The sequence below is a fragment of the Trachemys scripta genome, chromosome 11, assembly GCF_013100865.1.
Source record: "Trachemys scripta elegans isolate TJP31775 chromosome 11, CAS_Tse_1.0, whole genome shotgun sequence".
NCBI lineage: Eukaryota > Metazoa > Chordata > Testudines > Emydidae > Trachemys > Trachemys scripta.
The window spans coordinates 54,222,192-54,234,801 of record NC_048308.1 but is presented as its reverse complement, the minus strand read 5'-3'; the positions used below and the strand labels follow the sequence as shown (position 1 = coordinate 54,234,801).

At 38.4% G+C, this 12,610-nt stretch overlaps 1 protein-coding gene across 3 annotated transcripts in view; it reads right to left on the bottom strand.

Annotated features, from left to right (window-relative positions):
• Positions 1 to 615: 615 nt before the first annotated feature.
• LOC117884882 (MOB-like protein phocein) overlaps positions 616 to 12,610 on the bottom strand; it is a 33,623-nt gene continuing 21,628 nt past the window's right edge. For 2 of the 3 annotated variants that reach the window (XM_034785803.1, XM_034785800.1), the window contains 7 exons: positions 11,376 to 11,438; positions 10,718 to 10,818; positions 8,837 to 8,879; positions 8,472 to 8,558; positions 4,975 to 5,054; positions 3,897 to 4,008; positions 616 to 2,697 (listed from right to left, as the gene is read on the bottom strand). In XM_034785803.1, the coding sequence (XP_034641694.1) occupies positions 2,566 to 2,697; positions 3,897 to 4,008; positions 4,975 to 5,054; positions 8,472 to 8,558; positions 8,837 to 8,879; positions 10,718 to 10,818; positions 11,376 to 11,438 (618 nt within the window). In that variant the 3' untranslated portion in view covers positions 616 to 2,565. Of the gene's footprint in view, positions 2,698 to 3,896; positions 4,009 to 4,974; positions 5,055 to 8,471; positions 8,559 to 8,836; positions 8,880 to 10,717; positions 10,819 to 11,375; positions 11,439 to 12,169; positions 12,503 to 12,610 lie in introns of those variants that run through there. The other variant, XM_034785801.1, reaches the window with a different exon arrangement.

Genomic DNA, 12,610 nt, shown 5'->3' with positions numbered 1-12,610 from the left:
CTTACTTAGACCACAGTAGTTTATACCACTCAGGAGAAGATTAAATCTCTTATATTTTTCCCTTTAACAATTTATGATGCATAAAACAAAGCAGGAGTTTGGTTAGATTTCTAAACTCTCTCTCAAACACTAGTTACATTTTATTTATATTTAATACACTTGCTCTTCTGAGCAAAGAGGAGTCAGGTTGCTGTTTTAATAATTCCCAGCTGCTTAGTCCACAGAATGGAAGCGGTAGTTGGAATTTTGATTTTCAATACTGATTTGCTTTGTCCAAACAAACAATTGGCATGACATTTTGAATTAAAATCTTAGTATCTGTTTAATGTTGACTAGCAGAATTACTGTGGCTAAGTAATACAAATCAAACCATGAATCAGAAGAGACACAGATCGTTCAGGGAAAAATATTTACTGAACAAATCAATGGTTTGCTTAGGCTAAGTGAAGTTTTATGGTACCACTCACGTAAATAGTAGCAAGGAAAATATAAGCAGTGTTTCACTGAGGCAGCTTTACAGTATGACATAATATTAATGATGTGAATGAGAACAAACAAGATTAACAGTTCTGGAGGCTTTTACTAGAACTCAAAGCATGAGAGAAGGGGAAGAGAGAAGTTTAAGATTTTAATGAAGTTCTGAGCACTGCTCCACTATCTTCAATTTTACCAAAAATGTTTAATAGTGAAGAGCACCAGCTTTTTGCCTGTCCCAGGCCAATATAAGTTTGTTAAAGTGGCTGTACAACAGAAATGTACTAGGGTCTATCTTGCAACAGCAGATTACTACAAAGCTAAATACGTCTTATTACCTCCAAAGTGTAATCCTCTACCCTCAGGACAAATTTAAAGATATCAAATCAAGTCATCTGACCTGTAGAAGATAAACCTCAAGTGTGCAAACACAATAGCTAAAGCTAGTCACTAAGACTGCATCTGATGCAGTGACCCTGCTGACCAATAAATACAATTTTAAAAATGAACACACACAAAAATCTGTGCCCAAGAAGGCAGCACTGTATAAGCAATTTAAGACCTTTATCTCTCCAGGTTCTCATTGTTTAAATGCTTAGGGTATATTTGACTTGTAATATTTTGTATTTAACTACTTAAGGCATGTTCAGTATATTTTGAAGAAATTACTATTTAAAAATAAATTAGCTCTCATTCCCAGGTAAGCATACCTTCAAGAGGAAGTATCATTTAGATAAATGGCTTGGCCCACTAAGGCCAACACTTTAACCTGTTTCAATACATAAACAGGCCCTCTACTATGTGAAGAAGCCACAAAACTTACTTTATCTAGGCAAGCTCCATTTAATATAAGAACACTGCTAGTGCTTTTAGACTCTCTTCATTTATGTACACCATTAACAATAAGTCTGCTAGAATAGTCTTTAAAACATTTAATTCTAATCAAATTCTGGACAGTTCAACACCATTAAGCAGCACTCATGGAACTTGTGAGTTATTGCAAATCTGCAAACAACTCCAACTATGGATGTATTTCACCTCAGAGTGGATACAATCCAGGTGAATGGATGAAAGCACATTATTAATCATACTCTCCACATGAATCAAAGTATTGCAAGGCTAGAATTCAATTTTTGTGCTAAGACTATAAACAAGACTATGCTAGTACATTGTTCTGTAGTGTAATATGAACACTGAGGTATAATCTGTAAGCAGTTATTATAGATATGCACAGGTATAAAACCACTAAGTACCTTACTATAGCCAAGAGGAAAAGTTATTTTCAGCCACTGCTATTCTTTTGAGAAGTCATGGGAGGAACGAAAGTGAAGGATTTTCATAAGAAAAAATAATCTTTCCTTTCCTTAAGACTCAACACATCACTTCCATGATGTAGACAGGCCTCCACTGTTACAGAAAGGCAAGTCCAGAAAGTACACAACTATCTCTCATACAGATCAAAAATATACTTTTAGTAGCATAGTAAAGTTATCCTTTTGGTATTACTAATACTGTAGTTGTGTTTAATATTTGAATATACACATACAAGAATAGTTAATACTATATACGCACGCCCAAAAGCAGAAGTAAAACTTAGAAATAAATGAGTTCTTTGAAAAAAAGTAAGAGCTAAAATTAGGAATAAGCTACATTACAAGGACCTTCCTGCAGGATTCTAAATTTAAGGTACGTATTAAACTCAGAACTAAGGCTAACATTACTATTTCATTAGAAAATGGCTTGTGTGAAACCTTAGTCTCACTTATCTTTTTTAATCAGACACATTTGAGGATTGTGATCCAATGATTGTTTAGCAGCAATTTTACACAACTGTAATTCTTTTATTAACAGGTATTATAAACAGATAATACTAATTTTATTTAAAAACCATGAGTGCCACATTGATGAATATACAGTTCATGAATAACTTAAAGTATTTCCCATATTAAAAGGCAATGCACACAGCATACAAAAAAGTATACTAAACAAAGCTATAATAAGGATACATGATTGAAGTGTCTAAAATGATATATACAGTACATAATGTCAATTGTGTGTTCAGTACAGTTGCTTTCTGTACCACAATTCCCATCATGCCTCACTTTCCCCAGACACTGAATTCTGCACCTCCTCTTCCAAAATTGGTACAATCAGGTTATCCTTGGACATCAAATTATATTTCATCACAAATTTAGTGAACCGGTGACACAAAAAGGTTTCATTCTGAGGATGGAAAAAAAAAAAATTTAATTCCAATGTAAAATAAAATGCATTATGACATATACGAGAAGGGAATATTTCAAAGTGAATTGTGGGAAATTTATCATAAAAATCCTGGAGCATAAATAAATTGTCCCCTTGGTATTGTAACTTTTAGGAACATTGGGTGGTTTACATCTAAATACCACCACCACAAGGAATCCATTAGTAAAATAGTTTTATTTCCCCCTTTTATATTCATAAGAGTGGACACAAGCACCTTTTTAAGCTTTATTTTCATAACTCTATGTTAAAAGTACCCAAATAGGAATATATTCAAGTCCCACTATACCAAGCATGAAATCAGATAATCAATTCTGTGTCAACTAAATTCTGGTCCACTATGCAAAGCCCTAACAAAAGCTGTATATAAGCACCTGTGGTAATTAAATCCCTCCCCCGCCACACACACCCCAACTAAACAGTAAACTGAGTCAGTCTTTAGCTGCTACTACAGTCCACAGGCTCCAGTAGTATGTGTACCCACTGTGCTCCTCCCCATGCTAGTCCTTAGCCTTGTTTTTACTGCTATTCACACATCTAAGCCCCCTTCCTGACTTAAAATTTAGTCAGTTAAAAAAAAAAAAAAGTAGTTTCAGGTAATATACATGCCCCTGAGTCCCCTGTTGATTCTGTGGCTTTACCATCAGGCTTCCCAACTGTTAAAATGTTTCCTCCACTACTGTGTGAAAGATGTACACAAACAAGTAACTGACTGTACAAAAAAGTGCTGTCAAGCATAAAGTAAACTGAAAAAAATATTTCTCTACTTTCAATGATAATAATCCTAAGGGTTTCCTGTAATACTCAAAGGCAAGCAATTTTCATAACAAGGGTCACTGAAATTATCGTATTAAAGTTCTTGTAAAGCTTCCTGCTTCTGTATCGTGAATTTCTACCCAATTTAGGAGAACTATAATAAACAGGATTAAAAAAAGCACACATGAAATTGCTTAGTTTGAAGACCAAAGTCATTCACATAAAACTTCACACAATTCTTACATGCATGTAATCTATTATGAACTGTACCTTGCTTGCTAAGGAGGTCTGCGTAGTGAAAGTGTTAAGAGAAGAAAATATGTAACAACTGCAGAACAACAATGCTTGGCATCACTTTAGTAAATGCACTACTGAAAGTAAATGCAAAGTACTCAGTTACTTACTTCATATTCATCAAATATCTGCCGATGATGAAAATACGCATGGGAAAATATTCTGTAAATCCTACGGCACACTGATCCTAGTTTGGCTACAGAGGATTCCTTTATGCTAACTCTGTAAGCATAAGTCAAATGTTATACAGTACTCAGTTTTACAAATCTACAGGTTGAATACAGATATAAACAAGCACATGTGCGCCTGTGTATTTAATTTTAGTTGTTTATACTGGATTAATTGATCCCACATGAAATTCCAAAAGTTAGGTTTTGTGGATGACTGATAATTAAATTCTGTAATCATTATTCTTAAAAGAATTTAGTAAAAATATTAAGTTGGTTCATTCTGCACATTTAAAACTTCATATTTTGATTGCAGAAACACTGGCTTCTTTCCACAGACAGGTTTTAAAATTAATCTGGAAGGGGCTAGATTCCCCATTTCTAGCACAGAGGGATGCAAACTGCACACTCCTTCCCCAGCAGGACCACTGTGCTCCATGGAGGCTCCTCCCCAGAAAACTCAGCTTTTACTTTTCCATCCGGGGTTCCATAAATTGGCATGGAGACTACCTGAGAAACTGAATCTGTGCACGTCCTTGGCCAGGCCTCTTTGCAGTCAGTGGTGTCCACTTTTGGGACTGCACTAGTTTGGTGTGGGCTTCCCAGCACAGCATGTCTAACAGTACCTTGAGCCACCACAACTCCCTCCCTCCTTTGAGGTGGGACTTTCCCCACTGGAGACCTAGACTACACTGGAAAACCCAACTTGATTAAATTGGATTGGTAATATAGTCCCTTCAACACCTCTAACAAGCTGGTGGCAGAGCAGTACTAAAAGCAGGACCTCTTCCCATACTTAGGAACAACAGTAACTGTGGACATGCTGCCACATTTAGTATTTTTCATCATATTTCGTAATACTGTAATACAGTAATTTATTCTACTAGATACATGAAAAACAATTTGCATTACCAAACACTGTTTCAGATTTGTTCCATGTATGAAGAAGATTTTCTGAAAGTAAAATAACCCCTTCCACCCCTCCAAAAAGAATTAAAGATGATGCTTCTAAGAGTTTTACCTGCTGGGGAAATATTTATTGCTATTCAGAAGACATGCAGCTCCATCAAGCGTGTGCCTGGTGTAGTCTATAGCAGGACACTAAAAAATATTAGGGGGGAAAACAGGTATGACATTGCATCACACAATATTTCACACAGAATTGTCTGACACATCATACAGCCATTTTGAATTCCAAAAGTTTTACAGAGTTTTTATAAGGGTTTGAGTAAACTTCCCCCATATGAGAGCTGTCTCCGCCTCCCATGTTTTACTACGTATAGCTCCAAGTACCCCTGATTGCATTATTTCAGGAGAATGGTTGTTTTGGCAATGGGGCATATGCACAGGAGTAGATGTTCTAATTAAGTGTCTCTTTAGCAACTGACATGACAGAAGTTCTATAATGGAAAACCACTGCCAAAGAAAAAGTTCATCCCACCACCTACAAGTTAGTTTGGCTTCCATGGCTCAGTCATGAGGGCAGACCATGGACTGCTTTGACAAGCAGGATCAGAGTCCATGATCTTCCCACTCCTTGTGCTCCACCCATTTCTCCAATAAACTTACACTAAATCCCTCCCTACCTAGGAGAACAAAACTCATTTTATGGAAAACTCAATTGCGAGGGTGTCTGCTTCATCTTGACTGAGGAGAAAAAGAGAAAAAGGTAGATGGGATCATTTGTTTTCTGCGGCTGAGTTTTCTACTGCCCAAAACATGGGTTCTGAATAGCAGTACATGACTAAACTCTGTGAGGCGAAGAAGAACAAGAGTCAAAGTTTCTCCCAACCTAGACATGGAGGTAACTGGGCTGAATGGAACTTACTAGTGCTTAAAAATATATTTTTTTCCTTATCTAAACGTTAATCTGTGTATAGAACTTACCCCTTTGCTCTGCATGCTATGTACCTTTGGGGTGAACAGATACTGCTTTGTTTTGAAGAAGCTGTTTTAGAGTCCCTTTAATCAGCTGCTATCAGGTTGCCAAGGGAAAAGGGCTTACATGTGCCAAATACAGCTGGGTTTGTCAGGTTAACAGTTGGTAAACAGGGAGGCTGCAGCTGAAAGATCCAGTCTAACAGTGGTAGGATCACACAGATCCACCCAAAGAAGGGTGAAGGTAACAAAATCTGTCACGTAAGGGGTCTACTCAAGAGGGAGTAAAAGGGGTTGAAAATGCAGTTCACCTTGTAATCTCTTCATCTGGTTTAAATTAAAGGAGGCAGGACTTTGGGCAAAAAACTAGAACAATTTTAAAGGAACACACTATTATTATGGAAGACTAGGTATGAAGAGAGATCAGATAAGATAGACAGCTCTACTATCGTCTCAACCAACAGCCACCAGGAAAGCCACTCTGAAGATAAGAAAATATAAGTTTACCAACTGGGTGGCTCAGACAGGAGCTTGGGTAATGTTCCATGTGCTTGGACATTCAAATACGTAACTCTGCAACCCTCACTGTCAGAATTTGAAGATGCATGCTCCTTTGATCTGCTCTTGAGGTGCTAGTAGGGTTAGTCTGATAACCCACAGTTTGTGAAGCTGCCTCTTCCTTTAGGACTGTGTCCTTGACAAGGCTGAATATCCATGTGGTATCTCATATTGTCAGGAGACTGGCTGGCCCCTGGAGAGGAAAGCCTATCCCCACTTCGTGTTGATTTTCCCACCAGAGCAAAGATCTTTTCACCTGGATGTTCCAGGTTGTCTCCTAATCAGACTCCTGTGATAACTAGTTCAAGTGAATGCACAACATGCTTAATGCAATGGTACAAGAGGGACAACTATGGTATTTTCCTCACTCAATTTTAACCTTCTCTGGGTGTTCCAAGCTGCTAGAAAAATTCTCTTGAGGAAAGTAGGGCAACATTCCTGTATGTTGCTCAGAGTGAGGCAGGACAAACTGGAAAAGCAGAGAAAGAGCTGGAGAGTATGAAAATCCTGGCGGTGATTGGTCATCATTGTCCCTGTCAACATACTAGAAGGAACCAGCCCTTGGTCTGTGCTGTAGCAGACCAAGCCATGGAAAAATTAAAATCCCTATACTTAACTGTTTTAATCATGCAGGGTTAAAGATAGATCTCATTGACCGAGTGACAAGTATTCCAAGCTAATACACTATACTTGGTTAGTCTGGACACATGAAACATATCAACACACCCATGAAGGGGTAGCAAAATATCAATTTCCCTTCTCCTTTCATCAATACCCCATATTATTCTGTACTGAATTTTAGATGACAAACACTGTTAGCTTGAGAACGTAGAAAATAAGAAGTAAACTCATGTAATATTTCATTGAGTTTTAGCCTGGCCACTTAATAATTGGAAAGTAGTTAAGAACATACTAAAATCAGTTTCAAGTGAGGAAAGGGAAAAAAAATATGAAACTCTACCTCTGCTAAAAACACTAACCAAGATTCTGGATGGTTCCTTTTTTTTTATTTTGTATATTCACTTCCAATTCCATTTCTGTTTGAGAAAGTTTGTTTCCCACCTCCCCCAAACTTCTTTCTTCACTAACTTCAAAGGGAAGGTGTCATCATGTGCTTATTACACCTTTTCCCCACCCCACCAAGTGCACATTATTTCTGGTGAAAGATGTTGAACTTCTAGCTATGGAACAGGCATTTTTATTGCTCTGTACAGCAGGTAATGGCACGGCAAGCATCCCCAAACCATCCCACCCGAGTGCCTCAACCCTCCCCTAAAAGGAAACTTTCTCCAGGGCTGAGAAGAAAGTGCAGTCTCCATGGCTACTTAGTCCTTGATCTCTTTGCTAAGACTCTCAACGTAATAATGGTTGTAATGTGAACAGTTGTACACCAGGGCCTAACAATCATGCATCAAATATTACTAACTCTTGTTCATGCACCAGTACAGAGAAATTAAGTCAGACTAATCAGCAGTCTACAATCTTACTACCAAAATTTGCACAAAACTAACTAAAGTAAAAAACCAAGGGCCAGAATGGTCCTTCCCAAGGAGGAAGCCACAGGAGGGTGTCAGAGGAGCTGAAGATGCAGAGGTTCCCATTGCAGAATTCCCTGCAAGTTGTCACCAGAAGCAGGGATTTGAGAGTCCACAGGGAGGTGGGGGGAGGGGGAGGAAGAGAGGAAGCCTTCCAACTCCATGAAACCGCAGAGAAAGGCAACTCGATCTGCTAAAAAAGAAATCCCTTTTCGTTGCTCAGTAACAACTATGGAGGTGACCAGAGAAAATTTAATACAGATTAAAGCTATATTACTCTTCCAGATTCCCACACAAAAGATGAGGGGGAAGTAGGGATCTGTATGAGACTGTTATGGAGAGCAGCTGGTTCCCTGCTCTTCTGCCTCCTATGAGTCACTATGGAGGATGTGAGAAGCAAGCAGGGAGTACTGCTATGAAAGTTGCATTCCCACATATCCCTTCAATTTGACTAAGACAAGATATGCACGGATGGCCCCTTCTGTGCATGGATCCCTGAAGAAAATATGAGCCTTCACAGATATATTTCAAAAAATACCCTCCTTACCTCTTTGGGAGTTTTATGGGCTGCACAAAGAAAAATCCATTGTTCAGTTGCTGTCATCTGAGTGCATGTATCTGGGTGGCATTCACTCTGTTGAAACAGTTGTTCAGTTAATAAAATACCAAACAGAGAAAGCAAGATTTGATCATTATTAATAATTTAACTCTCAATTCCTTAAAATCAGAAAAATATTTTAAAGCTACTTGATCAACTAAAGTCTTCTGGAATCCTAAAACTATGTTCCTAAAGTCATGGTGGCTAAAAATATGTGAACGAAAAGTTTGCAAAGCTTTGTGAGCTAATATTACATCTAAAAATACAAAAACAACCTGGTCTCTGACACAAAAATTAAATAAGAAGAGAGTTACCTGAAGCTTGACAGCAAGTCCATTGAGCTCGAGACAGAATTGTCTAGAAATTTAAATACAGCATTGTCAAAACAGTTTCCCTAATGGAAACATTTTAACGCAAAGAACAACTTGTCATAAACACTAATGGTTTTATGCATCTCTAGCATTTTTAATAATTACATTGGTCTCTTCTGGGGCGTAGAAAGCAGAAGAGGAATGAGATCAAATGTAAAAAATATGGTTCAAAATAATTTCAGCAGCTATGACAAATTTAGAATCTTGGACATATCTGTAGAATATACAAGGAAGAAAAGAATAAATAAGAGGAGACTATGAGATAACAGGAATACAAAAAGAAAAGTCAGAAAATTTTAATTTATTATTCGTTCAGAGGAACTCATACAACTATATTCGAGTTTTCTCCTTTGTCAAAAAGGATAAACTGAACAGTATTCCGATAGCAGAGACTAGGAATATATTATTTTCTCCCTTAGGAAAATCTACATTTTACAAATTTGCCTTTGATAGCAATTCATGTTTAAGAAAAAAGAAAAAAAAAAGTAAAATCCCTTAAACATACACTGAAGAAAAACACATCATAAGGTGCAAACTGATCAAACCCATCTATGCTATACACCCTGAAAGTCCAATTCTGTGGCTTTAGTGCCATCCCCAAATGTTCAAGAGACTACTACTGAGACCTCCAGGAGTACCTCTCTATAAGCCAGCCTGAGTTGAGGTATAATGCAGTGAGGCTATGTGTGAAAGCTGCTGATTGCCTCACTCTCAGGCACACTCTAGCAGACAGTTTAGAGAAGATTTAATGCTTCGGAGGAAGCAGGGTAAAATTTTCAGAAGTGACTAACTTAGGCACCTAAGTCCCATTTTCAAAAGAAATATAGGTACTTAAGAGCCTAAGCCTCATTAAAAGTCATTGGGACATAGGCTCCCAAGTGCCACATTTTTAAAGGTATTTAGGTGCCTAGAACCGAGGTGCCTAACTCTCATTTGGAGGCACAAACTTGAAACTATTCTTAGCCTTGAAAATGTATGTTGATGGAATGACAAGACAATCAAACTAAGAAAAAAACTGATTTTTTTTTTCAGAATGTCAGGACACTAATCATAGCAAAGTGATGTAAAAACCAAAGCAGAATAAGGATGGAAATATCAGTGAGCAGAATATTGAGTCTGTACTATAATAAAATAAAACACTTTCAATAACAAGGACAGTTTCGAGACATAAAAGGCATCTAAGTACCCAGCTTAACCCCAATGTATTATAACAGCTAACAGACATAAAGAGAAGGCCAGAAAAATTGTCACGATTTCTCCGATAGTGACTGGAATAAAAACAGAGAACATGTTTACTACAAAAAATATTTTCTTACTGTTTGTTAAAAACAGGCCTCATAGCTAAAAGCTATTCTGGAGAGTATCTAATGATTACAATATTCATATTGTAGTAAGTGAAAGTAAGGGGTTGATGAGATTGAGGCGGTGAGGTGCTGTGGAAACTCATGGCTGTCCTTTCAGTCCATACTGACATAAATCTTTGAGTTCAATTCTAGAAGTATTTAAAATAAACAAACACGTATGTTGACATCACACATTTTTAAAAGCAAAAGGGAGTTTAAGGGAATCCTCACAACAATGAACTTGGTAATCAGAAAAGGAGCAAATAAATTCTATTGTTAAGACTACAAATCTATTACTAATACATAATTCTAAAATGTTTAATAGTACAAAGTTTTGCTCTTGTTGGTTTGTTGTTTTTTTAAACAGTCGTAAAAAAAATATTTAGAGTCTATAAGAGTCAGACTATTATGATTCATTACTACTGCTAATCAGTGTGGTGGGATTCTCGATTCTACATTTTGACAAAGCATGAATTCTTACCGTAAATGTTCATACTTCCATACACCTTCATCCTGTCCTTCAGGAGGTTCCAGGATTTTGTCAATGTTAGAACAGTCTGCCCTTATGTTTTGTTGGATATACTGAGAAGAAAAAGTAATAATTTCTCAAAGTTGTTTAAAGATAGTAAGACACCATATTTAGGACTGTGCCACAACTCTAGCTACTTTGATATATACCTAATAGCCACTACAGTAAGGATAACAACTACTTATTTCTTTAGTCTAGCTGGAATTGAGCAGCTATTTTGATAGACAAAAGTAAGAGGACAAAAAAAAAAAAAAGTAGCGATAGGTGGAGAAGGAACAAAGCAAATGTCCCAAAAATACAGTGTGTGAAAAACATGTCTTCCCTGAACGAGAAATGGTAAGAGGAGCAGTGAGTTTTACCAGGTAGCAATAAAACCTGTTCAACTGGTGAAACCGGACACCAGGATTCTAGTGATTTCTACACAGAAAATTACTGTATTAACCAATACACTGATTTCTATTTCTCTATGGAATTATGAAGTTATTTTTGTACAACTATATTACAACCAAGAAGAGAATGTGCCCTTTTGCTTACATCTTGCCAGAAGTCACAAGATTTGGGTGACTAAACTTATACACATGAAAAAAATGTTTATTAGAACAAAAAATACCTGTTGAACAGCTAGCGTGCTATCCATTTCTTCAAAAGATTCATCAGGCCAATTGTAAAAATCCTATGGAAAAAAACCCCAAATTTAAACCAGTTTAATAAAGGGTGGGAAAGATAGTATGTCATTTGCAGCAAATTCTGAATGCTTAATATCAGGAAACTTCAACATGCTGTAGGAAAATAACCTTTACAGTTTCAAACAGGAAACTACATCTAGAAAGAGAGGAAGCAAACAAAGTTGCAAAGGACTATATGGGACTAATGCTCAACCTCCTAAAAGCCAAAATATGAAACTTACAATAAAGGAGCTACCACATTTCATATCTTAAAATTAAAGCTAAAGCTTTGCTTGACTTGAAATACTGGAAATGTCATCTCTTTCATTCCTTTTCATATGCTAAGAAGAGTCAGATCTGGTTAATACTTAAAGACCCCAAAAAGAAGTCCAGGGTTCTGAAGGAAGTGGTATTAAAGTGATTTCACAAGGGACCAGCAAGATAGGAGTAATGGTACTTCCAGCAGCACCTCTGGGTTTTTATGATGGGGTGTTGGCCTAACTCGGCCAAGACACTTAGCTATAATTCTTTCATCCTACCAAATATCCTGCCTGATTTTTTCTGATTGAATGTTTTGTTCATTTTCATCCTAAACCATCATGTAACATCATTAGATGCTGTTAAAAAGGTGTCAACTTTCACCTCAGAGGTGGCTGCCTACCAGCCAGTGGCTGGGGAAGTAATTCATACACACACACGATCACGTAAATGGAAGATTACGTTAGCTGGAGTCACTAACATTTAGCGACTAGGACTCTTCCTTAGGACCAGAGACTCCTGAACACCGAGGCGCTGCCCTGGGAGGGGCTCCCGGCCAATCCCAGCGGAGAAAACACCTTTCTTAGCTGACAAGGCTACAAGCGGAACAGACTCATCCCCACAGCGGCCGGGGGGATCCACACCCCCGGGCGCCGAGAAGCGCCACCAGCCCCTGCGGGGCCGACAGAGCGAGGCCCCCGGAGAGCAGCACCGGCCGGGCGCGGGACAGCCCAGAGCGGCCCGGCTCCGGTGACAACCCGAGCGCGGGTCCCTGCCAGGCGAGCTGGGCCCAGAGCCCGCTGCGGGCCGCCCCGCCCAGCCCCGCACCCGCCGGGCGCGGGGACACGGGCACCCCGCTCGGGGCCGGAGAGGCCCAGCGGCGCCGTGCCGGCGCGGTGCGTCCCGGCGCGGAGCCGTTGGG